Source organism: Sceloporus undulatus, chromosome 1, assembly GCF_019175285.1.
Source record: "Sceloporus undulatus isolate JIND9_A2432 ecotype Alabama chromosome 1, SceUnd_v1.1, whole genome shotgun sequence".
In the NCBI taxonomy this organism is placed as follows: domain Eukaryota; kingdom Metazoa; phylum Chordata; class Lepidosauria; order Squamata; family Phrynosomatidae; genus Sceloporus; species Sceloporus undulatus.
The window spans coordinates 367,779,558-367,806,531 of record NC_056522.1 but is presented as its reverse complement, the minus strand read 5'-3'; the positions used below and the strand labels follow the sequence as shown (position 1 = coordinate 367,806,531).

Sequence of the window (26,974 nt, the reverse complement as noted above, 5' to 3'; positions counted from 1 at the left end):
CATAAAAGCATTTAAAGTACTTAGAGGAAACAGTTCCCTGATACATTCTAACACAGTTCATTTGACACTTTACTTCTAAACACTACTCTGTCTTGCAGGGAAAATAGCGGTCCAGAGGTTTTTGGGAATTCTGCCAAGTGTGCATTATTTCTGGAAGTGACACATGTAATCCTGTCTGTGTCACGTTAGCATAACACAAAGGAGGAAAAGTATATATGCTGTCTTGATCTCCTTGGAGGAAAGACAGAGAGATCATGAGGCTTATAGTATCTTAAGCAGCTAAAGTCTGTAAGGGGAAATGAAAGGATATGTAACATGCATGATTGCCTTTCATGTCTTACTTTTTAAATGAGAGATGGGGAGCATGGAGAAGGAGGATTGGCATTGCTGTTTCAGTGGAAGCTTTTCAGGAGAGAAATGAGTACAGTAGCCCCTTGATATCCACTGGGGTTTGGGTCCAGGATTTTGGTTGTGGATACCAAAATCCATGGGTGCTCAAATCCCATTGTGTACAATGGGGTCCCTTATATAAACTGGCAAAATCAAAAAAATTTGTTTTGAAATTTATATGTATTCTTAGGATATTTTCCATCTGTAGGTGGGTGAATTCATGGCTAAAAAATCTGTGGATATGGAGGGCCAACTGTACCTATGAAGGCCCTCCCTCCATCCACCACCATCCAGAGAGAAAGAAGGGCAGGCCAGCTCCATTGGGCCTAATCAGAGTAAGAAGAAGAGCTCTCCCTTCAGTTCCATCTGCCATGGTCCAGGCCTCCAAGAGAGAGAAGATGTGCTGGACTTAGTCCCCTTCTCACTGCCATTCCCTTAGAATCATAGAATCATAGAGTTGGAAGAAACCACAGGGGCCATCCAGTCCAACCCTCTGCCATGCAGGAAATCCAAATAAAAGCATCCTCGACAGATGGCCATCTAGCCTCTGCTTAAAGATCTCTAAGGAGACTCCACTACACTCCGAGGGAGTTTGTTCCACTGTCAAACAGCCCTTACTGTCAGGAAGTTCCTCCTAATGTTGAGGTGGAATCTCTTTTCCTGGAGCATCCATTGCTCCGGGTCCTAGTCTCTGGAGCAGCAAAAAACAAGCTTGCTCCCTCCTCAATATGACATCCCTTAAAATATTTAAACAGGGCTATCATATCACCTCTTAACCTTCTTTTTTCCAGGCTAAACGTCCCCAGCTCCCTAAGTCTTTCCTCATAGGGCATGGTTTCCAGACCCTTCACCATTTTAGTTGCCCTCCTTTGGACACGCTCCAGTTTCTCAATGTCCTTTTTGAATTATGGTGCCCAGAACTGGACACAGTATTCCAGGTGGGGCCTGACCAAAGCAGAATACAGTGGCACTATTACTTCTCTTGATCTAGACACTATACTTTTATTGATGCATCCTAAAATTGCATTGGCCTTTTTAGCTGCCACATCGCACTGTTGACTCATGTTCAACTTGTGGTCTACTTGGACTCCCAGATCCCTTTCACATGTAGTCTCATTCAGCCAGGTGTCACCCATCCTATATTTCTGCATTTTATTATTCTGCCCTAAGTGCAGTACTTTACATTTCTCCATGTTGAATTTCATTTTGTTAACTTTGGCCCAACTTTCTAGTCTATTGAGGTCATTTTGAATTTTGATCCTGTCCTCTGGGGTATTAGCTATTCCTTCTGATTTGGTGTCACCTGCAAATTTGATAAGTATGCTCCCAATTCTGCCATCTAGCTCATTGATAAAGATGTTGAATAACACTGGGCCCAGGACAGAGCCCTGTGGGACTCCACTGGTCACTTCTCTCCAGGATGTCTTTTGTGTCTTGTGTCTTTAGATTGTAAGCCCGAGGGCAGGGAAATATCTAATTAACGATCTGTAAGCCTCTCTGATAGCCTTTTGGCTAAAGAGCAGGGTATAAATTATTATTATTATTATTATTATTATTATTATTATTACCTCAGTTTCCTGTTTTGTGTAGAGAAACTGTTCTTTATATGGGCAGGGATAATTCAGCCTTCATTACTGCTCACATGCTCATTGCCCTTAACTGTTGGTTTTCCTAGGAACAAGTAGGGATTTTTTAAAAAAAGAAATTACTAAACTTCTCCAGTATTTTTGTACATAAGAGCACTTGTGGGATGGCCATGCCCTTTTGTTTTGTGTGGAAACTCTTGAGTTCTGGCCTAATACACAGAGAAAAGGATGTTAGGCATTGCAAAGTGGAGAAGTGCATTAACAAAATGGATTGAAAAACTGGATAACAACATAACAGGAAGCCTGGATGTGGTTTGCTGAATTCAGGCTTAGTTTTGCCTTCAAACCCATCCCTACAGATTGTGGTTAGCTATGGTTAACCACAATCAGAAGATGAGAGTTGGTTGGCACATGAATTATGTTTTTTGAGGTTTGTTTAAACCACATCTGATTATTCCCATGCCTAGAACTATGGCTTGTCCCTGTTTTGTTTTCTTGTTTGCCTACCCTGACAAAACTATTAAGAAAGAAACTGGACAAAAATGGGGAAAGCAAGTCATGATTTGTTTGTTTGTTTATCTGTAGAACAATTTCTATCTGAAGTAGCAAACCAAGACTAAATTAACCCCGGATTAATGAACACAGATTTTGAATAGCAGTAAACAAAAAGTCTATCTTACCATAGCAAAACATCTGTCTAATATTAGTAAGACTAGCTTTGCAATATTTAAATTGTGTTTATCTGGAATAAGATACAATAATTAGCAAAATACTGCTGACATTGAGTCATATTCCTGTGAAAGTATTCAAATAACTTGTAAAGGTTGAAGTAGGCTCATGTCTACAAAAGCTCATGCTACCAGCTTTTTCCTTTCAGTTAGTTTCCAAGGTGCTGCAAACATCCCTTTGTAACTGTTTTTGATACAATCCAACATTACTTGTTAACATATTTCAAGATAATTTGGTTGATGATGTCTAAATCTTTTGCAGATGGATACTGATCTCTGCAAGCCTAATCCTTGCCAGAATGGAGCTAAGTGTTATGATCTGAGAGAAGACTATTACTGTGCTTGCTCTGATGACTATGATGGAAAGAACTGCTCTCATCTCAAGGATCACTGCAAAAATAATTCTTGCAAAGGTATATTCTGTTCTGCAAAACAAAACAAAAAGCTTGTACTTCCACTTGTTGAAGCCTAGATCTCAGAAGTCATGTGAAAATGGTCTTCTTGCAGGGGAAGTGACCACATATGAAACTGCTTTTTTTGTTAATTAGTATTACATATTTAACCATGTAAAAAGGGGTGGGGTGGGGTGGGGATCCACAGTGTGTGTATTTGATTTTAGTGTGCATCAGTCATCCTACAGAAAATAAATAAATGTGGAGGTTTTCTCAAATGTTTATTTCTTCACTTTTCTGCACGGACCCTGCTTTCTAATCACTGTTAAATAAAATTCAATGAAGATTTTTTTTTAACATCAGAAAGAAGCTATATAACAGTATTCACATAACAGAATCCAAATAACAGTATTCTGCTTGTGCAGCAATACTTTCTGTCTTTCTCTCTCACACACAAACCTTCCAGAAATTTTCTCCAGACATTTCTCCAACACCAGATTATGAGGCCCCATTCGTATAGGTTTTTTTAGCACAACTATCAGAATAATCTCATGAACTCATTCCGGTTTTGTTGTTCACACTACTTTTTAAATCAGAATCACATCTAAGTACACCTCTGCAAGTTTTGTTGCTTAAATTTGTTAGCACTCGAATAAAGATGGAGTCAGTGATGTGGATGTATTCAAAGCATGGTCAAGGCATGCAGAGTTTTAGCTCGGGTCTATTCACACAGCCAGCAATGCACATCTTTTAGGAAAACTCAGGGGAGAAACTCAAGATCGATTATCCTAGATTAAGTGGGGGTTTTGGTAGCCCCCTCCCAACTTAATCAGGTGCATTGAAAATGCATGTGAACAACAAATACTCAACCCAGATTCTACCGGGATTATTTTCACTGTGTGAATGAGAGGCCTAAGAACATATAGGATACTTACACGTGAAGGGTGGCTCATCTTCATGCCATTATTTTGACAGAAGCTGTTCAGTCAGTGGGAGGAGCAAATTGCACTTATGCACTCATACAGATATGCTATCAAACTTGGTGGCTATCCAGCCAGATGCCAGTGCAGTTCATGAACAGAATTCTGGCCAGTTAGTAAGCAGGTTTTACACTGCAATCTTGTCAGTGTGGTCTTTGTGACAAGAAGGAGAAGGACCAGCAACCATGAAGGAAGGAAGGCATTGGAACAATAGGCTGCTCAGAGTTGGAAGATTTTGCTTTCCCTTGGCACAGCTGGATGACCCTGGAAAAAGTGCTAACCTCTATTGTAGTGACCCCAGAGTATTCTGCCTTACATTGTACAATGCCTGCCAAATATAAAAAACAACACTTAGCGCATCTTTATTTCACAAAAGCTTCTGCTGAGCATCTAATTATTTCACAAAAGCTTCTGCTATGATAAATCTTCCTGTCTTAGGTTGTCACAAAGTACTCTTTGTCCTTTTTGCTAAATGTTAGTGAATTTTTAAGGTTTGGTTAATGTATACAAAGCACTAGAAAGTATACATGTCACTGTTGTGTTTCCAAAAAAGAAAAAAACAGAAACAACACCCTTTCTCTCCTTATTCTTAGTCATAGACAGCTGTACAATAGAGGTCTTCACAAATGCTACTCGAAAAGGTGTCCGCTTAATCTCCTCCAATGTGTGTGGGCCTCATGGACGGTGCGTCAGTCAACCAGGAGGCAATTTTACTTGTGCCTGTGAAAAAGGCTTTACTGGAACGTACTGTCATGAAAGTAAGTGGAGGAAAAATTATTTTACAAAAAAAACAAAGCTTTATAACTTGGACTTATTTTTAAGGAACATTATTTCAAAATTATTCAGGCTATGAGCAGAGGTGCCTTAATGGTTTTGAAAGCCCTGCTCACAAGTTCAAGATACAACGCTTGGTCCTGGCTGACTACTACTATGAATAGTAGCAGTTTGCTTTCTGCAGGAATATTGACAGATGCCTTCCTGCATTCAGTGAAGTGAAAATGTCAGATCATGGCGACTGATCCACAAACACGTGAAAGATGTTCTGCATATAGTGGATAGGATAACACATTTGGGTACATGGGGCAGGGGCCTAAAGAAATTTGTTTGTTGTTCGTTTGTCTTCAGAAGTGTTTCTGCATTGCTTAGACACTGCATAGCAAAACTACTGCCTGCTGTATTAAAACTGAGTTTAAGCTGAATAGCATAGAAAACGGCAGAAACTGTAATCTTACTCTTCTCTCCCCATGCCCCTTTGAAAAGGATTTTTTCATGTGGGCTAGGCAGAAGGTAGATCAGGATATTTTGATAAATCTTTGAGTGATCCGAACTAGATTGCTAAGGATATCTGATTCAGCAGTCTTTTTGTTATGAAAAACAAGTTTTTAGAGACCCAGAATGGATTACTGTATGATGCAACTAAGGTTTCCTCTGGGCTAAGCATGTACAGAAACTTGATTTCCATATCCATTTAAATCTCTGCCTGTGCCCTGAGTCACTATTTGGAATCAAGTTCCAATTAGTAAACATGAGAATTCTTTGTTCAGAAAGAAATTAGTCTTACGAGCCTTAGTTTTGCTTATCTGTTCTGTATATGTCTGATACAAATAGATGAACGTATTTTCACATTATTGAAATCCAGATAGGGTGAACAAGACTTGCCACATTGGGAGCACTCACAGAGACAAACTAAGCAAAATAAATAGCAGGATCATCAAATAAGTGAATGTCACATCCTGAATATTCCTCAGAAGATCATCACAAACAAAGGCATGATGCCTGTTTGATTTATTGATCCCTAGTTGAGGGAAGGGGCATCTGTTGCGTCAGTGGTGGCTTTTCATGGAAAACCTAGATTGCACTAGAATTCAAAGATACAGCCATGTTAGTCTGTAGAATCAGTATTTAGAGAGATGTTGTAGCACCTTTGAGACTGTGAAAGAAAGGAAGAAATTGGTAGCATGAGCTTTTGTAAAGTTCAGTCTACTACCTCAGATGCATTTGGTGGAGTGGAAGCCAGGCACAGACATACGTAGAGAGTTCTTGAAGCATATTGTCTGTGCCTGACTTCCACTCCACCAAATGCATCTTAGGAAGTAGCTTGAAGTCTACAAAAGCTCATGCTGCCAATTTCTTTCTTTCAGTTAGTTTCAAAGGGTGCTTCAAGATCTCTCGACGTACTAGATTGCACTAATCCCAGTGTTGTATTGAGATAACTGGAGTATTTTAAGGCATGTATTTCATTGTAAAGTGGTCCCAAAACTTAGACGAGTTACCTTTTGGACTACATTTCCTTTCCCAAATTCTGTTTTGCCTTAAATACTGATTATTGAAATATTGAATGAAGGTTTCTGCTTCAGAAAGTTCTTTAACCTCTAGAAATAATTTACTACAAGGAAAGAGCAATGGCATGTCAATGGCAGACAGATATCAGCTAAAATGGTTTAGACACTGTGTATTTTCATCTTTAGATATCAACGACTGTCTTGGAAAACCTTGCAAGAATGGTGGGACTTGCATCGATGAAATCAACAATTTCAGGTGCTTCTGCCAGAGTGGCTGGGAAGGAAAACTGTGTGATATCAGTGAGTACAACTAAATGCTAACCTAGCAGAAGTAGCCATGGGACTTCTCTGTCAGGTGCAGCTCAATTCTGAGACTGCTTTATTCAGAAGTTTATTGGGCTTATTTGAGGAAAATATGGATAAGATAGCTTGTTTTGCACCTGACCAAAAGGTACAAAATGTGTGCCCTATAAATAAATTGATTATGTGTGGCTTTGTTTTCCCGATTATATTGGTAGTGTTGTTTTAAAGAAGGCATTGACATTTCTCAATGTTAGAGAAAGCTTGGTTGCTTGTTTTTTTAAGTTATATACTATCCTTTTGGCCCCCTAAAAGATGGACACTCAGGGGCACTAACAGTAATAAATTTTAAATAAAATCTTTTTTAAAACAAAAGAGAGAGAGGATTTTAAACACAAAAATCATTAACAGAATAAAAGAGTCCAATTAGTTAAAGCTCTTTCAGCAACTAGTTCATTTTAAATTTCCCAAGGCTAGTCTGAGTAAAAAGGTTTTTGTCTGGCAGCAGAAGAACAGTAGGGATAGGACCAGCTTGCCTCTTGTCACAGAAAGTCCCAGAGTTTGGGGGGAAACTCAATTGCATAAGTAATAATAAATAGTCTGTGCATTCTTCCAAACCTTGAATTGTCCTTTTGTACTGGCAGAATGCTTTTAAGGAGTTTACGAATTGAAAAGTTTACTATATCACAGTGAACAGTTACTATCCTCATTGTTTTAAGTACTTATTCCCATTTGAGCACACTGCTAGGGCTGAATTTTATTGTTAGCTAAACATCAAAAACTTCCATTTGGATCAAAATGATCCAATTATGTAGATGAATATACAGTGATTTTGCCTTTGATAAAGTCAGACCATTGGTTTAATACCTAAAGTGTTTTATCTCCTTAGTGGGGGTGACTCTCGTCTCCTCTGCTTTGGGCAAAATTATTTCCCCAGGTTTGAAATATGGAATCCTTTAACTGGAGAAGTGGCAGGGGCTGAATTTGATACTGAATGTACATCAAGATGCTTAGTTTACTGAACTGAGGTCCTCCCATAGAATTAACATGGTACTGGGAGAAGACTGAAATTCCAAAATGTGGTTTGATGCCAGTCTCAAGTCTAGGTATTAAAATACTTACACCTGTCTTATCCTCCCAACAATCCTGTGAGGCAGATTAATATAATAATTAAAATGTGCAGAGCTGAGATCAGAAGATACTAAAGTCCTAATTAAAATCAATAGGAATTTGATTTCATAGTAGACATGTCCCTTTGATTTCAGAGGAACTTGCCACAACTAGCTTCCTCTGCTTCAGAGTTTACGAGTCAACAATTCAACACTGGATAAAATTGCTCAAGGCTATATATAGTTATTCAGGAAGTCTATAGCTAAGGTATCATTTGAATTCAGATCAAAGTGTGATATTATATATCAACGTGGCTCGTTAGGTAGTTTTTATTAGGATTCTTAAAACTAGTCCTTAGCTGCTTCTGCAGTCTCAGCAGCAGAGATTATTGTCTGTCTAGTAGCGTTCTCAAATGCTTTTTGCCTTATCTTAAGTATTTTTTCTGTCTTAGATGTTAATGACTGCTCCCCAAATCCATGTCATAATGGAGGGCAATGCATTGATTTAGAGAATGACTTCTACTGTGAATGTAAAAACGGCTGGAAAGGCAAAACATGTCATTCAAGTGAGTGCTCTGAATATTGCTGAAAATAATCAGAAATTGGAAAGGAAGTTCTTAAACATTTTGAAATATGGATTTTATGAAGGAAGTCATGCACAAACAAGTCCAATAATTAGCTGATTTTCTCTATGTAAAACCACCAATTTAAACTACTTGCACAGTGTGTTCAGTGAATCTGAAGAGGTGGCTTTGGAAGTATCTTAGTAGTCTTTTTTTTTTTTTTCGAAATGAAAAGCTATAGTTGCTGTTCGATAGCATTATTTTACAAAATTATTCGTTTAATTACCTTTTGCAGATATTATTTTCATAAAATAATATTTAGGTTGTTCAGTTGTTATCCTCCATCCAGAAAGACCCTGTATTGTTTCAAAGCTTGAAAGGAGTAAGCCTAGTGTTTACAGTTCATGCAGTGCTGTAATAGGGGCTCTAATACTATATAATTCAAAAAATAAAACTCTGGCACCTAAAGGGAAATAAGTTTGTTCAAGTAAACACATTCTTATATTTGTTGTCATGCTCTTTAGGTGAGTACCAGTGTGATGCAAGTACTTGTACCAATGGAGGAACGTGTTACGATGATGGGGATACTTTTCGATGTTCTTGTCCTCCAGAATGGAAAGGAAGCACTTGTAACATTGGTAAGTGGATTATCTACACAGTAACATTCTCTTCAGATTGGAAAGGCATCTGCTTTGTTGAAGAAGCTAATTATAAGCAGTCTGTTTTTACCTTCCCCCAATCATTGAGTGACCAAGAGAAAGCATGGTTAGTCTCTGTTTTGTACAGGGCAAGCTGTTGTGTAGTCATAAAAATTAAAAACAGTTTTTGCTGAGTGCATAACAGAAAAGGTTAATGGGATTGGCTTCAGGTGAAACATTTTCCTTTGGGTTTTCTACTCCAGAAAGATTTCGAGATAAGATAACAAAGGAGATACCAAATTTTCTAAACACATATGGGCAGAAATGTGACATATATAACAGGGTAATAAACATCAGTATATTAATCGTGACCCATTTCAACTAGCAGCTGGGGTCCACTCTGGTGCTCTCTGTTGCACACATGCACTAACACATGTTGAAAGCTAGACAGGGCTTTGTGGAATAACTTCCCAAGGGAAGCCTGCCTGGCTCTTTTGGAGGTGTCTTCAAGAATCTGGAAAAAAGTGGTTTGGGGAAGCTTTAGGTGCTGTATCAGATGGCAGTTGTTGTTAGGCTATTTGGTGGTATAATTACTGTGGACTAAAGTACTTTTTGCCTAAAGTACTAAACAACATAATTAAAATGCTTTTAGTAAGTTTCATACTTTGATGTCAGCTGGCCTTCTGTGTTAAAATCACTAGTAAAACTTTATTTTATTTTCTACTAAAGCAAAGAACAGCAGCTGTACTCCTAACCCTTGTTTAAATGGTGGAACCTGCGTTGGCAGTGGAGATTCTTTCTCTTGCATCTGTAAAGAAGGCTGGGAAGGGCGCACATGCACTCAGAGTAAGTGTGTTCTCCTCTTTCCTTGTTGAAATCAGCACTTCTAATGGCAGTAGTACTTTAGAGTATCTTAGCCCTTAGTATTCCAGAGGAAATACAGTGGTACCCCGGGATACGAATGCGCCGCCTTACGAAATTTCCGGGTTACGAAAAAAATCCATAGAAAAAAACTGTTCCGGGTTATGAAGGTTATTTCGGGTTACGAAAAAATTTTTGGTGCTTTTCGGCGCTTTTTCGCACGAAATCGCGGCTTTCGCTATTAGCGCCTATGGCTTTTTCGGGTTACGAACGCGGCGGCGGAACGAATTAAATTCGTAACCCGGGGTACCACTGTAGTTCTAAACACTGTGTGTTTTCATCCTTGAATATCAATGAGTCTGTGGATGCTTAGGATTGGATATCTTAACCATAAGCTTTGTGGAGACCAAGCTACATGTCGTGTTAGAACAGTTACTTTCAGTATTATATTTGGGATTTTATTAGCATACTAATATGCTGATTTTCCTTAGGTGTGGCTGAGCTTTGGTTTGTGGCTCAAGACAGAACGTGCACAAATTGTTACGTCTACTCTAAAATTTCGAATGCTACTTTGAAATTATCTTTAATAGCAATTTTCTCTCAGTTAAGTTGTTCCATACACTATAAACAATGTTGATTGCTATTATTTGCTTATACAAACAGTGGGTGGGGTGGTGCTGTCTGAAGCATTGTTTTTAATGTATATCCCTCTGTGAGGGAAAAGAGTCTGTGATGCCTGGAAATAATATTTCTACTGTTCTTGGCTCAGCGGCTATATTTTAGAACATTTTAGCATATATTCTTCCCAAATTTATAGCTTAAAAAAATAAGGAAGGAGAAGGACGACCCCTCCATTTCCTTCAGCCTAGATTTTACTATCACAGTCCAGAGGCCAATGTGAGGTGAAATCCAGACATTGGAAAGTGAGAAATTTTATACAAATTTTCTACTTGCAGACCAGAAGGAAGGTATAACGCAAGCAGTTGCACAATTCTTTGCAGCTGCCATTGCAAATCGTAAAAAGTTTGTTAAATAGATGTAATATGTTATAATCTCAAAATCTGTGTAGATGGCTTGATTTAATGGTAAAATTTGTAAATGAGGAGGTATGGCCGTATTTTACCATACTATCAAACTAACCTAGTTGGGGACCAAAGTCTATTGAAGTTACCCCCAACCAGTTGCAGCTGATTAATGGCACTTTGTAGTTTAACTCTTGCTTGGACAGGGGATATGACTGTGGTTTTGAACTAATATGTCTTGAATGTGGTGCTCTGTAACACAATATAATGGAATTTTTTGTGAGGTGATGGCAGCCTACTCATTGTTGTGTGTTTACCTGATTGTGCAGTCCTATCCTTACTTTTTATAAACTATCATTTGTTTATACTCTCCAGTCTGCCTGTACATGAACCTATGGTATAAAACTAAGTTGTGTCTTAAATTGGAATTTTGTAATTGTGCTGGCCAAATGGCTGTAATAAAGTTTGTTGTTGTTGACATTAGAAAGTTTACCTTTTGGCTTCAACTCACAGAAACTCCAGCAAGCATAGCAGGGGATTCTGGAGGCTGTAGCTGTTGTTGTTGTTTAAAGCTAAGTTTTGAATAAATCTAACCAAAATCAAAAAACAGAGCTTTTAAGTCAAATGTAGCAGTAACTTGCAAGCTGTTGCAAATTTATTAGGCCTGGCATGCCAGTTTGAATGATGCAAACACAAATGTATTTTTTAGTCTGGGCTTCATCCCACATTGACATTTTTCATTCCTCTGAAGCATTTGTACAATCACAATTTGTTGGTCTAAAGAGGAAGATGACGTGAGGATTTTTTTTGGTTAAGACTGAAGTCAGCATGACATATCAGCAAAAAGGACCCCAGGTTCCCCATCCTCCTGATAGAAACAGATTCTGTTCCTCCTCCTCCACCCACCCCAATTATATTTTAATGGGCCGTAAGAGCTGGATGAGTTTTACTGTATTTCTAAAAGTCACATGAAGGCCTCTCCCTCCTGCCCAACCACCAACCACCATATCCCATGAGGCAGACTAGATTGAAACATGCTTTGTTACTTTACTTTCAAGTGGACTGTCCCTGCTTCTTGCTTTGAAAATACAGTACAATGAAGAGGAAACCTGAGATGTGTGGCATATGTTTACCTGAGAACACTCTTAGCAAGTCCTACTGGTTGCTGCTAGCTAGGAGCCCAATCCATGTGTTCCCTTTACCTTTCTTAAAGCCTGTACCATAATTCCAGAAGAGCTTAGGCACATACTGTAGGTAAACAGATACAGTCTATGTAAAAGACCTGGTGTGCTTCAAGGTTCTAGTCAAAAAGGTTCATAATGTCAATAGAAGAATGGTAGAAATAAGAAGTAGCAGGAGAGAGAAAATAGGCAGTGCCCAGTAATACTATCCTGAACAGATGTGCATGATACCAGCATCAAAAATGCCAGATGGAAGTCTCTCCATGGTGACTGAGAAGGAGAAGTCAGTAGGTCAAGAAAACCTCACTGTTTGAGCATCCACTTCACCCATTGGGCACCAACTCATTCTTTATAGAATAAATAGGCACCTTCCAACACAATATGTAAATAGGCAAGTACATCAGCGTGATTGATTTGACTTGAAGGCTTCCCTGTTAACTTCAGCCTGAAAGCTATTACATATACATAAGTGGTTGAGATGCCAATTCTGAAGGTTATAAGATTTGAAGGTTGGCAGCTCGAAGCCCGAGTGTTGCATGATGGGGTGAGCTCCTATCACTAGTCCCAGCTTCTGCCAGCCTAACAGTTCAAAAGCATGCAAATACAAGTAGACTATTTAACAGCGTTTTGATACAGATCATGGCCACATGATCCACAGAGTAGTCCTCGGACAATCCTGGCTCTTGGCTTAATAACGGAGATGAGCACCACCCCCTGCAGTTGGTTACAACTAGACATTCATGTCAAGGGACTACCTTTACCTTTTATACACATGTCAAATAGGATAAGGATGTGGAGTAGTTGTTGCCATTCAAGTTGATGAGGAAGATGCTTTGTCCAGGAGTTTGATGTATGTATTTGAGCTTTCATATATGGATCTGCAAATCAAGGTCCACGCCTAATATTGTCTGTACATTGCAATGGAGTAATCCATTTTCATCTTCTCTGTTGTAGATATTAATGACTGCAATCCGCACCCATGGTAAGAAATCAAGGGTTTCTTCTTTTTCTTTTTTTCATTTTGAATGTCCCAATGCGATGGTTGAATGTAAACAGTCTTTTGAATCAAGGCTTCTTAATCCCTGTACTCTAAACTATTGTGTTGGTCTTACCAAAGGAACTTCCTGTATTTATTTACTAACTAGCTGCTGTGCCAATATGTGTTCTCCTGTGGAGTCAGATTTCTGCTCAGTGGTGGTAATTTGAGCTTTGTAGTTGCAAATGTTTTATGAAGACAAGTTAGCCCAAAAGAAAAATATTTGAATAAGCCCACTTAAAGCCAGTGAGGTTATTCAGTTCGAGGTATTTATCTTCTTTGTTGAGAGTAAGAGGGGAAAGTGGTCAGACAGTAACAAAGTGAAAAGCATGCAACTATTAGCAGTAATTACTATTGACTGCAGATAGCAGTTTTGATAAATTTTTTAGAATACCTAACATATCCCAAAGTTTCCTGTGTCCATTTTGACTTTGCTTTCTCAGAGCTGAGAAGAATTCATTTATCAAGTCAAACTTTATTCATCTCTGTATTTAAAAACTGCATGATGTTAGGGCATACACTCTTATGCCCACCTGACTTTGGTCACTGAAAAAAAGTTCCCCTTACCAGATGTTTCTGCAGTTTGAACGAAATAGTTCAAATAGTTCAGGTGGCGTGCCCCTCTCAAAACGGTGACAAAAGTTAGGTTGCTTTATTTCTGATCATATGGGGAAGGACTGCAATAAAAGTGGAGGCATTCAGTGGTGAGGCTGTTAAATTTTCACACATTTGGGCCACACTTGCCCCCACCTGCAGTAGAGGAACAGTGAAATTAGATTTTGACATGATTGGAAGTTCTTCGCAACAGCATAACAGAAAATCACTAGCTCCAGCAAGCTGACTCAGAGTTCAAAAAAAGTAATTTTTCCAAGCTGTGTTTTTAAAGCATGAAGCAAAATTTGTTCATAGTATGCTCCTTCAAATATTAGGGAAGACTGGTTCTCTTTCCAGACAGTGGCATGTACATCTTTCTCTAACATTTGTCTTGAAAAGGCAAACACACAGAGAATATGCCTGGAGTTGAGCCACAGCTGGTCAGTATTCACTGCCTGGCAAATTTTGAGTCTTGATAGGCTATTATATTTTTATCTGATCTTTTCATGTGGGCCAGATAGATGTCAATTAACATTTGTTTCTTATTTCTAAAGCTTCAGATCATGCTCACTTGCTCAAAGCAGATTACAAACCAACTGGCAAAACAGTATAATAAAACTGCAACCTGTTTAAAGTAGCCATTTGGATATTTAATGCCTGGAAGGCATGCCTAACATCCTTCCCTATTTTGAGGGTGGAAATAAGACTCATTCATTGAAGAAAGAGGCTCAACCTTGATTCTCTTTCCCAACCACTCGAAAAAAAATTGTTGCATGAAGTCCCCAGTGTCAGAGGTCTGTATTAGGGATTATCCACCTCATGCATCTGAGGAAGTAGGCTCAAGTCTGTGAAATCTCATGCTACCAGCGTCTTTCTTTCTTTCTGTTAGTCTCAGAGGTGCTACAAGATCCCTTTGCATACTGATTTTCCAGAGTAACATAGCTATGTCTTCAAATTCAGTAACTATGAGTCTGTTGTGAAGAACTTGCAATCAAGTAAAGATCAGGGGAGATAAAGGGAGGTTTTCGAACTATAGCATCCAAGCTCCTCCTAGTCTCCAGCCCTGCCTGCCACATATACAGGGGCATTGCAACTTCCATGCCATTATTTGTGGTGAGAAGACAAAGTGGGGGGAAAACCTAGGAGTATTGGCGTGGGTAGGGGTGGGGGAATTCCTTAACTTGTTTCCTGTCCTTATCACTTTGCCATGGTTTGTTTTTGTTTTTTTGGATAGTCAAAGACTCCAGTATTGGAGCTCCCAACAGAGGAGTGATTAGGATTTGCCCTGTAAGAAACATTAGAAAATAAGAGGGCAGAGGCGCCATGTTGACTATAAGATTTTCCAAAACTCTATTAATATTATTTTTAATGTATTAGTATAATACCTTTATTAAGGCAACTGAAATGGCACAGTGCTGTTCTTCCAGCCATTAGTGATTGCAGGGTTTGTGTAATGTCGTAAAGTTGCTTTCAAAGGTTCTGTAGTCATGAGGTGGTAAAACTTGATACAATGCTGGCAGCTAGATTAAAAAAATATCAGTTAACCTTAAATTCTTTACTTTTTTCTAAAGTTTAGATCTTGTGTAATTAAAACAGTTGGCCAAAACCCGTGTTATAGTCTTTCCTGTTGTCTTCTTCATGTTTATCTGTTGTCTTTCTCTCGACTGTTATAGAACCTGTAGTGTGTAAATGAAACCATTCTTCTTTGCTACCATGAAACCTTTATTATCCGTTCAGTTTCTGTTAATGGGAATAAACCTGTCTTCTGAGCCACTGAACATTTAATAATCAGCATTTAACTGGAGAAGGCAATAAAATGCAAATGAATTTATTAAATAATCATAAATTATGTATTAACAAGTAATGAAACATTTGAGAATACAGTGGGCCCTTGGTATCTGCTGGAGTTTGGTTCTAGGATTCCCCTTAGATACCAAAATCTATGGATGCTCAAGCCCCACTAAATACAGTGGCATAGTAAAATGGTGTCTCTTATGTAAAATGGCAAAATCAAGGTTTGCTTTTTGGATTTTTTTTTAAATATTCTCAAACCGTGGATGGTTTGAATTTGTGGATAAAGAATCCATGGATATGGAAGGCTGACTCTATAAGTAATAGAAATTTGCATTTGAACAAGCTGTTCCTTCCAGAAAACTAAAACTTCCTTATCTCTTAGCTTGTGAAGCTAGCTGCTCAGGTGTTCTTCATTGCAATGATAGGTTGATTATTTTTACAGTTACAATGGTGGCATCTGTGTCGATGGTGTGAATTGGTTTCGCTGTGAATGTGCGCCTGGATTTGCTGGTCCAGACTGCAGAATTAGTAAGTACCTGTACAGTGGAAAAACTGAAAAGGTTATACTGATTAGCAAAACTCTTTGCCATGCCAACCAAATAATAAAGTAGTGACTAGCTGAATTATTCATAGATATGGATCCTTTCCTTATAAGGAATGGTGATCCCTTTGTTTTGGGACAGAATCCCTTCCTCCATTTGACAAGTGCAACTGTAATGACTTCATTTAAATTGTATTTACATTGTACACTCTGTCTCTAAGCAGTTTTTCATTGAAACTGGTTTTGTCAGGCTTGAGTGGAGATCCATAAAGAGAAAATGACCATGTAATTCATTTAATTTGGAGGAGACTTCTTGGAGAAAGCAGTCCAGAGTCTTAAAACCCCCACTTTTGACCACAAGAACTTTGCTGTTATCCTCATCTGAATCCTTATTGCACTGACTATTTGTATCTGGTTATTCTTCTGGTGTTGAGGCCTAGAGAGACTTATTTGATTTTGTTTAACTTTGGGTTTTTTTTTTAATATTATGTAATATTGGCTACAGATGTGTCTGCTATATACTTGAGCTTCTGATTACTTACTACTTGTGTAATGAAAGTAGAACCAAGCAAAAAGTCTTCCTGGTTCATGAAGATTGTCACGATGGATAGTTGGTGGTCATCTTAGAGGAGAGAAAGAGACAAAAATGGAAAGGCTTCATTCCAAGTTAGGTGTGCTAAACTGTCCCTAAAGTCAGTGGGACAGGTTTGCTCTGAATAATAGAAACACTGTCACTTTCTCTGGACCAGGCCCAATGTTTGCAACCTATCCATTGGCTTTTTTACTTAATTTTATGGGGCAGGTTTTAGTATAGTCTAATCAGACTGAAACTAATGGTTGTTATCAGAACAAGTTAACTGTCATCATGCAAAGGGAAAATAGACTTTCAAATGATCCAGTCATTAAAATGGTTTGTGAAAGTATTCTTATTAAAATAATGAACCCTATTGAGCAGCCAGACACAGCAAATGAAAATGCTTAATATTGCTGTACCTGTTGCTTTCTTGAACATACGTGTATGTGTGTGTGTTCAGCTAAGTCTAGTTCAGCTGGGTAGCACCCCAAATTGTAACAGTTTGCACACTGAGCACTATATAAAAATAGTTGTTCTTTCATTCCTTTCAGATATTGATGAATGTCAGTCCTCTCCTTGTGCGTATGGTGCTACTTGTATTGATGAAATAAATGGCTACCGATGTACTTGCCCCCGGGGACGAGCGGGCGCTAGATGCCAAGAAGGTAACTTAAAGCTTTAAACTAAGACCAGTATTGAATACTGCTTGAAGTTCAGTGTCTTGTACACATCAGGTTGTATGCTGTAGCTTACCTGTAAATTGAACTTGGTATTTTCTTTCTTGACTTGGTCACATACTTAGATTAAATTACTACCTTTTCTCCTCTACTGCAGTGATAGGTTTTGGAAAGTCTTGCTGGGTTAAAGGAATATCCTTTCCGCATGGCAGTAGATGGGAGCAAGAATGCAACAACTGCCACTGTCTGGATGGCCACATTGACTGCACCAAGGTATTGCACTTAAATATTCCTTCCCTCGGAATTATTTGACTCTCACTGCACTTGTGTGTCACCTTTATCAATTATATATTTCTGTAGCATGTCAACTATATGGCTGCAATGAGAACTAGCTACTGATTCTTTGCCCAGGTTTTACCTGATATAGGTGCTTAATGCTTCAGTCCTGTTGCCGATCCCAGCTAAAGTAAATCAGTGAGTGACATTTACATCAGTGCCAATTTACTATTCAGCAATTAATTCAGTGACTCTACTCTAGTTCTCAATTGAATTTAGCACAAATCCTCAATTCAGTTTTGACCAATCCATAGAAATGTTGTAGCTTGTAATGAGAAAGGAATAAGGATAATGGCATACTTTGAAAGGATGCTCTATCCAATTCTTTCTGTTTTGAAGAAAAGTTATCTTGAATCCTTAACAATCTGTTATGGATATATTTCGTGATGGATATATGTGGAGTATCAAAGTCATCTTGCTTGAGCATTGTCACAAAGACTAGTCCTTTTAAGCCTGAAAGTACTAACCATACTTCATGACACTCACATCCAATAGGAAGCAGGGGTCACTCAGATAATAACATTTTTCACAAAATGTTTTCATTTTTGTGTGTGTCGTTTGGCTTTTGCTGTTGTACTGATGGTTGAGTTCAGTGGCCAAATTGTTCTTCGTCATGGTCTCTGTGCATCACACATATGGCTTTGCGCCTGTGCAGAGTCACCTTTCAAACCCTTCTGGAAAGCCAAAACTTTTGGCATAGCTCCGTTCCTCCTCTCTAACAAGCATACTTCATCTCTCCCTCAGCTCTATTTTGTTTACCACAGTGATAGTTCTCACTGAGACATTCTAGAACTTCTCTGTTTCTCTTAGAGAGGAGGCAAAAACAAAATAGAAGATATGCCATTTGACATGGACTGTTTAGTTGCAAAAACTGACAAGAAATTAGATTCTGCCCATCAAAGAGGCTAATACCATCAAGAAAATTGCAGAAAAGTCCCATATAACATGTAGGCTGTATTGTCACTGGCTGAAGCCTTTCCAATATAGAACAAGGGATCATTCTACCCACAGTTCTAGGAAACATCAAGAGCAACCAAGAAAACACCATCCTCCCCTTCAAAGCACAAATATTACTGCCACCAGGGATTTGATGGAAAGTGTCAGCTTTGACTACTTCATCACACAGGATGATACCAAACTCTCCTCCGTACTACTGGATGTCAGTTCAAGTTTCTGAGACAAGGTTCTTCCCCATCTCTCAAGAGTGGCAAAGGATTACAGCCAACAGCCATTCTCAGACAAGGGGTGCCCTTTTCACCACGTAAAGCAAGCATCACATGCATGTTGGACACCTCCTCCACAGGATGGTAGGGGGTTTCTGTCATGAATACCAGATTTGTGGGACTTAATTCAAATGCCACAGGGGTCTTCACATCAATGGCTTAGCACTATTGGCAGTTCTCTACTCATGCAAGGCTTTCCTTCCACTTCTCCATGGTCATATACTTCAGATAGCCACAGAAAACACAGTGAATGTGGTACATCAACAAAGAAGGTGGCACTCGATCTCACATCCTGGCATTGCTGGCCTTGCAGCTGTAGCACTGGAACATCCAGAACCACATTTGATTAGTGGGCATTCATCTAGAACCATTCTTGGATAAATTATTTCAATCGTTCAACAGAAGGAACCCACAAGTGGACTTTACACTTGCAGGTTTTAGCCAGGCTGTTTTGCATGTGGACCATGACACTAATGGAACTGTTCACAACACCTCAGAATGTATAGTGTCCACAGTTTAGCAGTATAGGAGAATTGGAGGGATGTCCCTGTCCCTGCTTGTCCCCCCTTTCCCTTTCTGATGAGGGTAGTCTCCAAGATCAAATGAAACCACAGCAATTGCATTCTCCAACCTTTTGGTGGCCCAGGCAAGTCTAGCTACCTCTACTGACCCAACCATCTCACAGATGCTACAGATTTTCCATGTGGAACAACATAATCTCCAAAAGTGGAAGGTTAGTCCTCTACATGGAGGTGAACAAATTTGAGCTCATGGTGTGGAAAATCAACCTTCAGTAGCCCTAGAGAGAATCCTGAACATCTTGAAAGGGGCCAAGAAACCAACAACATGGAAGTTCTGTGAATGTAAATGGAACACTTCTTCATCACGTGCCATCTTTATTGATATCAACTTGCTTGATTGCACAATATATAATTCACAATTTTCCACTTGAGGAGCTCTGCAGGGCTGCCACCTGGGTGCAATCCTCTACATTTATTTGACATTACAGATTAGGAGTTAGAGCATGTTCAAATGCAGCGTTTCGGAAAGCAGACCTTTCTTCAGTGTCCTCGTGATGTGCTTCCCTCTCCCCTAGGTGGATTGCTTCCTAATCATTACCCATATGTATGATGCAGAGACCACAGCAAAGAAAGAAAGGATGCTTATCTGTGGCTGATGTTCTTCAAGTGGTCACTTGTGCATTCACACAACCCACCCTTCCTTCTTTCACCAGCACATCCCATAGATTCTTGCTTCTAGCTCTGTGTCAGCTGAGTAAAACTGAGGGAGCGATGTTGGAGCATACATGTTAGAGAGGGGAGGGGTGGAGATGCCATGTAAAGTTTCAGCTTTCCAGATGGTTCTGAATAGTTGAACTGTACAGACGCAAGCCTATATTTGTGAATTCACAGATGACCATGCAAAGAACACCAGTCACAGATAAGCAATCTGTCCTTTGGTGATTGGATTGGCAAATTTTACAACAATGCCAGAGTAATCCTGAGGCGACAGTTAGTAGTTTCTAAATTCCTTTTAAAGTCTGAGTGGAAGCTGGATTTCCCTCTGTTCAGATCTGGTGCTCCAGCAACCAGCTACAGGGAACATGTAAAGGAGTCAGCAGGTGCTTTTTATAAAAGAATATATAAAGAAAGAACTAGAGGGTGCCTCCATAGGGAGGCATGCTGTTGGACACATCCCAGTTGTATAAAGAATTATGTTTCAGTTTGAGTCCTGTCTGCTTTGTACTGCTGGGAAACAGCCTTCCGGAGTGCAACTCCTCTCATGAATAGCCAGCATGAGTAGTGTTGTGGGATGATGGGATTGGCAGTCCAACAGTATCTCTTTGCCATCTCTGCCCCAAACAACTACCTTGATCTCTTTGGAGCCAGAGACTGCATAAGAAATGCTATTGGTGTACAAAAATAGGTTGTTTAGTACAGTTTTCATTGCATGAAGGCAAGTTGCCGTACCCAAAAAGGAAAATATCTATGTTAATTCTAGGTGTGGTGCGGGAGAAAACCCTGTCTGTTTACCAAACACGCGAACCACGCTGGCTACCAATGTCCCAGAGGTCAGGAATGCCAAGAAAACATTTATATCAAATGTTTCCAGCCATCTTGTGATGACTGGGGTGAATGCAGTGAATTGGAACCTCTATCTGCCAATATCAAGTGTCAACCCAATTCGAACCACTTGGACAACAGCTGTGCAAGAATTACTCTGATTTTTAACAGGGAGAAAGTACCTCAGGTGAGACTCTTGAGTTTATTTAACACCTATGTAAAGTTTCACACAGTATATTGTTCTGGAACTAAGCATTTTGCTTGCAGAATGCAAGCTTGTTAATCAGTTTTATTGTAATGAAGCTTTTTTAAACTTCACTGAAGTACATTTAATTCTTTTGCATAAACTCCACAACGGGCTGTATAATTTAGTCAAATATTATTGTTAAAATGTTTTTACAGGCACATTCTTGAGCAAAAATAGATAGTGTATATCTGCAGTATATGTTTGCTATTGGTGCTGTCTTAGGAACAAGCACTTCCTTAGTGCTAGAGCAGGGATGGACAACTGTAACAGGGGTAGGAACCATCCCACCCACCCCAGTATGTCTTATTCATCAGCAGCGTAAAGATGACTGGAAGTTAAAAGGCATCACATCCAGTCCTAAAAGTAGCCAGTTCTCAGTTTTTCCAGGATTGTGGGGAGCAGGGACCAGGACTGTCATGGTTTTATGATAATTTGGAGGCTGAAAATTCATCTCTCCCCCCCTTAACTGTGGGATTCTGAAGGCTTTGGAGATTTCTTCTGGGGGCTGGGGGCTTCCAAGGCTTACCTGGCAGGGGAGACACCATGATCACAAAGCTGGTTTTCCCAGGATGAGCATCCATTGCACTCTGGGTGTGCTGACCCTGTGATTTCCCCAAATGCGGGAAACTTGACTGCAAAATTGTTAGTCTTAGTTTTCCACTCATTATTTATGATGCCAATAGTTTTTTTTTTTTTTAAATAAGCATTTGGTGGAAGAGCATGAAAATTAATAAAACCACTGTGAGGAAAGGAGTAGAGTGCAGAGTTTCTTTATTTTTGGTGTGGCCTCAAACATCAGCCTTTAAATAAACTTTGTAATGTTAAAAGAACCACCAGAAGGCCTTTTCTTAAGAACTAAAGATCAGGTGAATTGTTCATTATCTTGAGGCTCAGCATTTTATGTGTGAAAAGAAGACGAGTTGGATTTCACTACAAATGTTTACATAGAATAATAGATAGGTGGGCCCACGGGCTACATTTCCAATTTCTGTCCCAGAAGGTTTTCATTTTTTTTTCTGTTCAAAGTTGCCACTTCATTCTTTGGTATATGTAGGACTAGATTTGTGACTGTGCATTGTTAAGCTAGGATCTAGTCTGCCAAGTAGTCTACCATCCCAGTACATGTATTTAAGGGGTGTTCTTATATATGCTTTCTAAGATTTGTACATTCAGGCCTCAGGATACACAGATTCTTTATCCATGGATTCAACCATCCATGTCTTGATAATATTAAAAAAAAGGATAAATTCCAAAAAGCAAACCTTGATTTTGCCATTTTATATAAGGGTTACCATTTTACTATGCCACTGTAGTTAATTGGATTTGAGCATCCCCAGGTTTTGGTATTCATGCGGGGTCCTGGAACCAAACCCCAGCAGATAGCAAGGGCCAACTGTGTTAGGCTGAAAACTTGCATTGCTAATTTCTACCTTATAACAGACTCATTGGTGGCCCTGTGGTGAATGCCCCTTCAAGAAACAGGAAGTGCAAAAAGATAGCATTTGGAAGCTCTTCTGCTGTTGGAAGCTGTGCATATGGCCAGATTAGGTAGAGAGGGCATATCACTTCACATTTGATTGCTCAGCAAGTAGTAATTTGAATTGGCTGTGATATTTGTGAATTTATAACATAAAATAGTTGTGACACACACAGCCCTTGAAGACATGCATGTACAGATTCTGTTTTGGATGGAGTGGAATTCTTTTCATGATCTTTGGAATCAGCTGTTCTCCACTCCCTCTTTCAGGCCTTCATTTACATGCCTTTGATCTATCTTGTGAAAATGTCATGGATTTCAGCTCCTAGTCTACAGATCTTCCAATATATCTACCTTGGTCCAAAGGAAAACAAACCAAACCAATGGGATAGTTCAGTATTAGAATAACATTTCTGATGTCCAGTGTCCCTTATTTATTTTGTGCATCATGCATTAAGCCACTTAGCGGAGATCCTTTCCCCCACTGTATGTTAAATGTTAACTATAATATATATATTTTTCTGAAATTGTGTACTTTTTATTATTTTTTTAATTTGAAACTTCATCTTCTTTCTCACAGGGCACTACTGTTGATAATATTTGCTCTGAAATCAGATACTTACCAGCCACTAGATCTGTTGCTAGTGAGAAGATGTTGTTAGTGTTGTGTGATCTATCCTACTCCATAGAAAATGCTGTGGAAGTTGCTGTTGTGAGTATTAATTTCTCTTCTAAGTAGATAAATGCTTTGACTGTATTCGTCTTGATTGTTGCAAGCTCATGAACCTGCCAGTTGAAACCAGTGTAAAAGGTACCAATGGCTTGGCTCGACAGCTCATAATCAGGGGGATGTAGGTGATGGCATTGTTGATTGTCAGATGAACCTGGCTAAGAAATTATCATGATGTTAAGTAGGAAAAGGTCATCCCAGAGTTTTTAGGATCACCACTACCAGAACCCTCCAAATGCAAGCATGGCTGTGTTAACAAATTCCAATGCCCATATTAGTTCAATCAAAATATCTCCAAGCTGTAAAAACTAAATTAAATAAATAAATAAGTTTCATCAGGTAAACTGATGAAACTAATTTTATGTGCATGAGAGTATCAGAGTAATGTAATCTTATTGTTTTTACTTGGTATGAGGTCTGCAAACAAATTAGACTCACTAGGCCAGGGGTTTCCAACCTGGGGTGCCTGGACCCCTTTTTGGGAGGGGAGGGTAAGATGGAATTTCAGGGGGTGCAACAAAGAGTGGCTTGTGTTCTTTAGTGATGAGTCCCAAGTCATCACTCATTTTTTTTAATAAATTAGAATCTAATTGCTCAATTTAGATTTGCATTTTATGCACGTAATTAAAAGCCTCCTTTTTTAAAATTCAATTTGTTCACTCACAGTATCATATGTAGTTCAGTTTGTGGTTCAAAAATTAGAATATAGACTTCTTCATTTTCACATGTGGTATTACTTTTGTAGGGGGTGCAAACATTAATCAAACATTTCCTAGGGATCTGGGGATTAGAATAGGTTGAGAGCCGCTGCACTAGGCCATGCCCCCAATGGTTACAACCCACCAGAAATTAGAAAGGCAGTGAAAACAGTGGAATATAGTTTGGTTCTTCATTTGAGAATACACTCCTCTTGAAACCTCAAATATCCTCTACCTAGTACATTGATTGCAGCCCCCTTCTTAGGCAGAAAGCAGTGAATACCCTAGGTAGTCCCCAGACAGCAGGGCTAAAAGTGGGATTTGGGGAGCTTTAGTCTAGCTTTTGCAAGTTCTGCATGAGACTAAGCCAGAATAGACTTGAGCCCATCCTTAGGTGGAAAAAGGACTTCAGCTGGAAGCTCAGTGTTAATGTAACAATTACAGAAGAGTGGAATAGTTCAGGGAAAATCTGCGGAAAAGTTGGGTTTAATTCAATGGGAAGTAGCTTGAGTTCAGAAGATGAAAGAGTGATGGGGAAGATAATTTAGAATATATGTCTCTGCCTGCCTTGAAATGGTTCAGCTGGCTGTGGATGTTAGCTGAATTATATGTCTGTAGTTCAGAAAAAGAAAATTAACACATTTTAAAACCTTTATCAGGTTCCATGGTAGATAACAGAGGCATTTGTTTTTTTCTCCTTTCTCTCAAAATAAAACTTTAATGCTATAGAAAAACTTTACTATTTCCTTCCATATCCTTGTTCTACTGAAAGTGGAAAAGTCTTATAGCTGAAGCTGACTGACTTTGGGACATGCATTACCTGATTTCCCCCTCCTCCCCAGAGAATTGTTATGAAAATGATTTAAACTACCTGCAGGGATCCTCCAGTTTTGATTAGAGTAGTAGAGCTGAGGGAAGAAGTATTTAACCCTTCTTATGAAAAAAACGACAGCAAAGTAGGGAAAGACACAGATTCCTGTATTCCTACCTCCCCAGCAATTTAGAGAGAGAGCCAGCAATTTATATTATGGTGAAATCATGCATTATAAGAGCTTCATTAATTTCTTACCTGGTGGCATTGCTGCAGTCTAAATTTGGAGCCCACTATGACTAATTTTTAAACAAGACATCAAGAAATTTGATGATGACCTTTCCTCTTTGAATGTCCTTGGTGGTTTGGAAGCAAGTGATATGCTTTCACTATATGGGGAAAAAATCGGATTGTCAGGTAAATAAAATGAACTTCTTATCAGTATCATCCTTTGGCTGTTCATAGATAAGAGCAAAGGAATCCTATAATGTTGCCATAGGGTACCTGTGCCCAAGCTAAAGAGGCTATCCTCTAAGTTCAGTTTCTACTTACACTCTAAACTGTCCAGGAAGTAAACAGTTCCTCACAAGTAAACCCTGCTCTGAAAACCAAGAGATTCTTTTTGCAAAGTTGGTGAGGCATCCTGGGAGATTGGCCCCACCGCTGTTGCTCATGTTAAGAATGGGTTAGTGAACACACACAGCTTTGCAAAATATCTTGGATAGCCTTCGCCGGAAAGGTAAGATGAGTTCAGCTTGGAAGCTAGGAAGCGAGTTTAGAGATGAGGGCTTCCTAAGGTCCAAATCCTGCTCACTGTCACCCAGTTGTTAAGGCCAGCGGGGAGGCTCTCACAGCTTTTGGCGCAGTTATTGGCCAGATATTCTTAGCTAAGCTATCTTTTACTTTACTAGTACAACTGAAGAATGCTGTCGGCTGTGATGCAAACGGAGGGGAGTACGCAGTTATATATAACAGATTATATCATTAGTGTAAATGCCTGGCCAGATAATATCTCAAAAGACTCCAAACGATTACTAAGTTTAGCTCGGTTGTGTAAATAATGTGGAAGTTTGCCATGTGTAACTTACCGTACATTTGCCTGAACTCTAATGGCAGGATACTAACATTAATATAGGCCTGTTACAGACTGCCAAAATAAAGCTGCTTCGGGTCTCTTTGGAGGTATGCTATTTAAATGATGCATGCACCCTAAGAATCCAGAAGCTGCACCAAAGCTGCACTCCAGTGCTTAGGAATGGAGTGTGGCTTTGGCGCAACCTCCGGGCTCTTAGGACCCATGCATCATTTAAATAGCATACCTCCAAAGAGACCCGAAGCAGCTTTATTTTGGCAGTCTGTAAGTCACCATAGTCATCTCTATAAGAAGACATGGTTAATGCAGGAAAAGAAGTATTTTGTTTTAAAGTTTTCTTTTCTGTCTTCTTTTTCCAGTCTTTCATTTCACATCAAGATGAGACCGATAACAGCCTCATACAGAATGCCGCCAATACTATCGTAAATGCCATTACAAAGCGACAAAATAGCACGGTTATGCTGGCAGTAACTGAAGTCAAAATAGAAACCATAGTCGTTGGGAATCCTCCTTCAGGTACTGTGTATGTGTATGTGCACACACACCTGAACAGCTCTTTATCAGCCTGCCTCAAAATAGAGTTGCACATAGTTCCACAATTCCTTTGTAGGATGTCTTTGGGATTTCATTTCTTTAAAATATACAGTGAAGCTGCAACTTAGAAGTAGATCATTGGAGAGAACGACTTTGTTCCTTCACTTTCCACAATTTTGTCTTGCAAAAATAGTGTTTCTAAATTAATAAGGGAAAGGTGCAAGTACCTGAGATGAGAGTCATCATCAGATGAAAAAAATGTATAGTGCAGATAGGGGACAGCTTATGAAGTTTTTTTTCCCCTTTCCAGCCAAAGCTGGTTTTCTACTTCAAATTCACTGGCTGTAGTGTGCATGGAGGCAGCAAAGGCCCAGTAAAAATCATGATATGTCTTATTCTGTTTAGCTCCTGTTCCTGGAAGGAGTAATGCCAAGATAAAATTTCAGTCTCTCTTCCTGGAACAAGGATAGTGTGGTTCAAAGGAAATACCTCAGTGTATGCTAGTTGAGTCTAG

At 39.2% G+C, this 26,974-nt stretch overlaps 1 protein-coding gene and 1 pseudogene across 1 annotated transcript in view; both read left to right on the top strand.

Annotated features, from left to right (window-relative positions):
* Positions 1 to 26,974, top strand: part of JAG2 (jagged canonical Notch ligand 2) — a 57,137-nt gene that overhangs the window by 29,081 nt on the left and 1,082 nt on the right. The window contains exons 11-23 of the mRNA XM_042438625.1: positions 2,967 to 3,117; positions 4,670 to 4,834; positions 6,545 to 6,658; positions 8,220 to 8,333; positions 8,855 to 8,968; positions 9,698 to 9,814; positions 12,987 to 13,014; positions 15,899 to 15,984; positions 17,123 to 17,236; positions 17,406 to 17,521; positions 20,809 to 21,057; positions 23,175 to 23,306; positions 26,286 to 26,442. Coding sequence (XP_042294559.1) covers positions 2,967 to 3,117; positions 4,670 to 4,834; positions 6,545 to 6,658; positions 8,220 to 8,333; positions 8,855 to 8,968; positions 9,698 to 9,814; positions 12,987 to 13,014; positions 15,899 to 15,984; positions 17,123 to 17,236; positions 17,406 to 17,521; positions 20,809 to 21,057; positions 23,175 to 23,306; positions 26,286 to 26,442 — 1,657 coding nt within the window. The remainder of the gene's footprint in view (positions 1 to 2,966; positions 3,118 to 4,669; positions 4,835 to 6,544; positions 6,659 to 8,219; positions 8,334 to 8,854; positions 8,969 to 9,697; positions 9,815 to 12,986; positions 13,015 to 15,898; positions 15,985 to 17,122; positions 17,237 to 17,405; positions 17,522 to 20,808; positions 21,058 to 23,174; positions 23,307 to 26,285; positions 26,443 to 26,974) is intronic.
* On the top strand, positions 21,636 to 21,783 carry LOC121920058 (annotated as a pseudogene).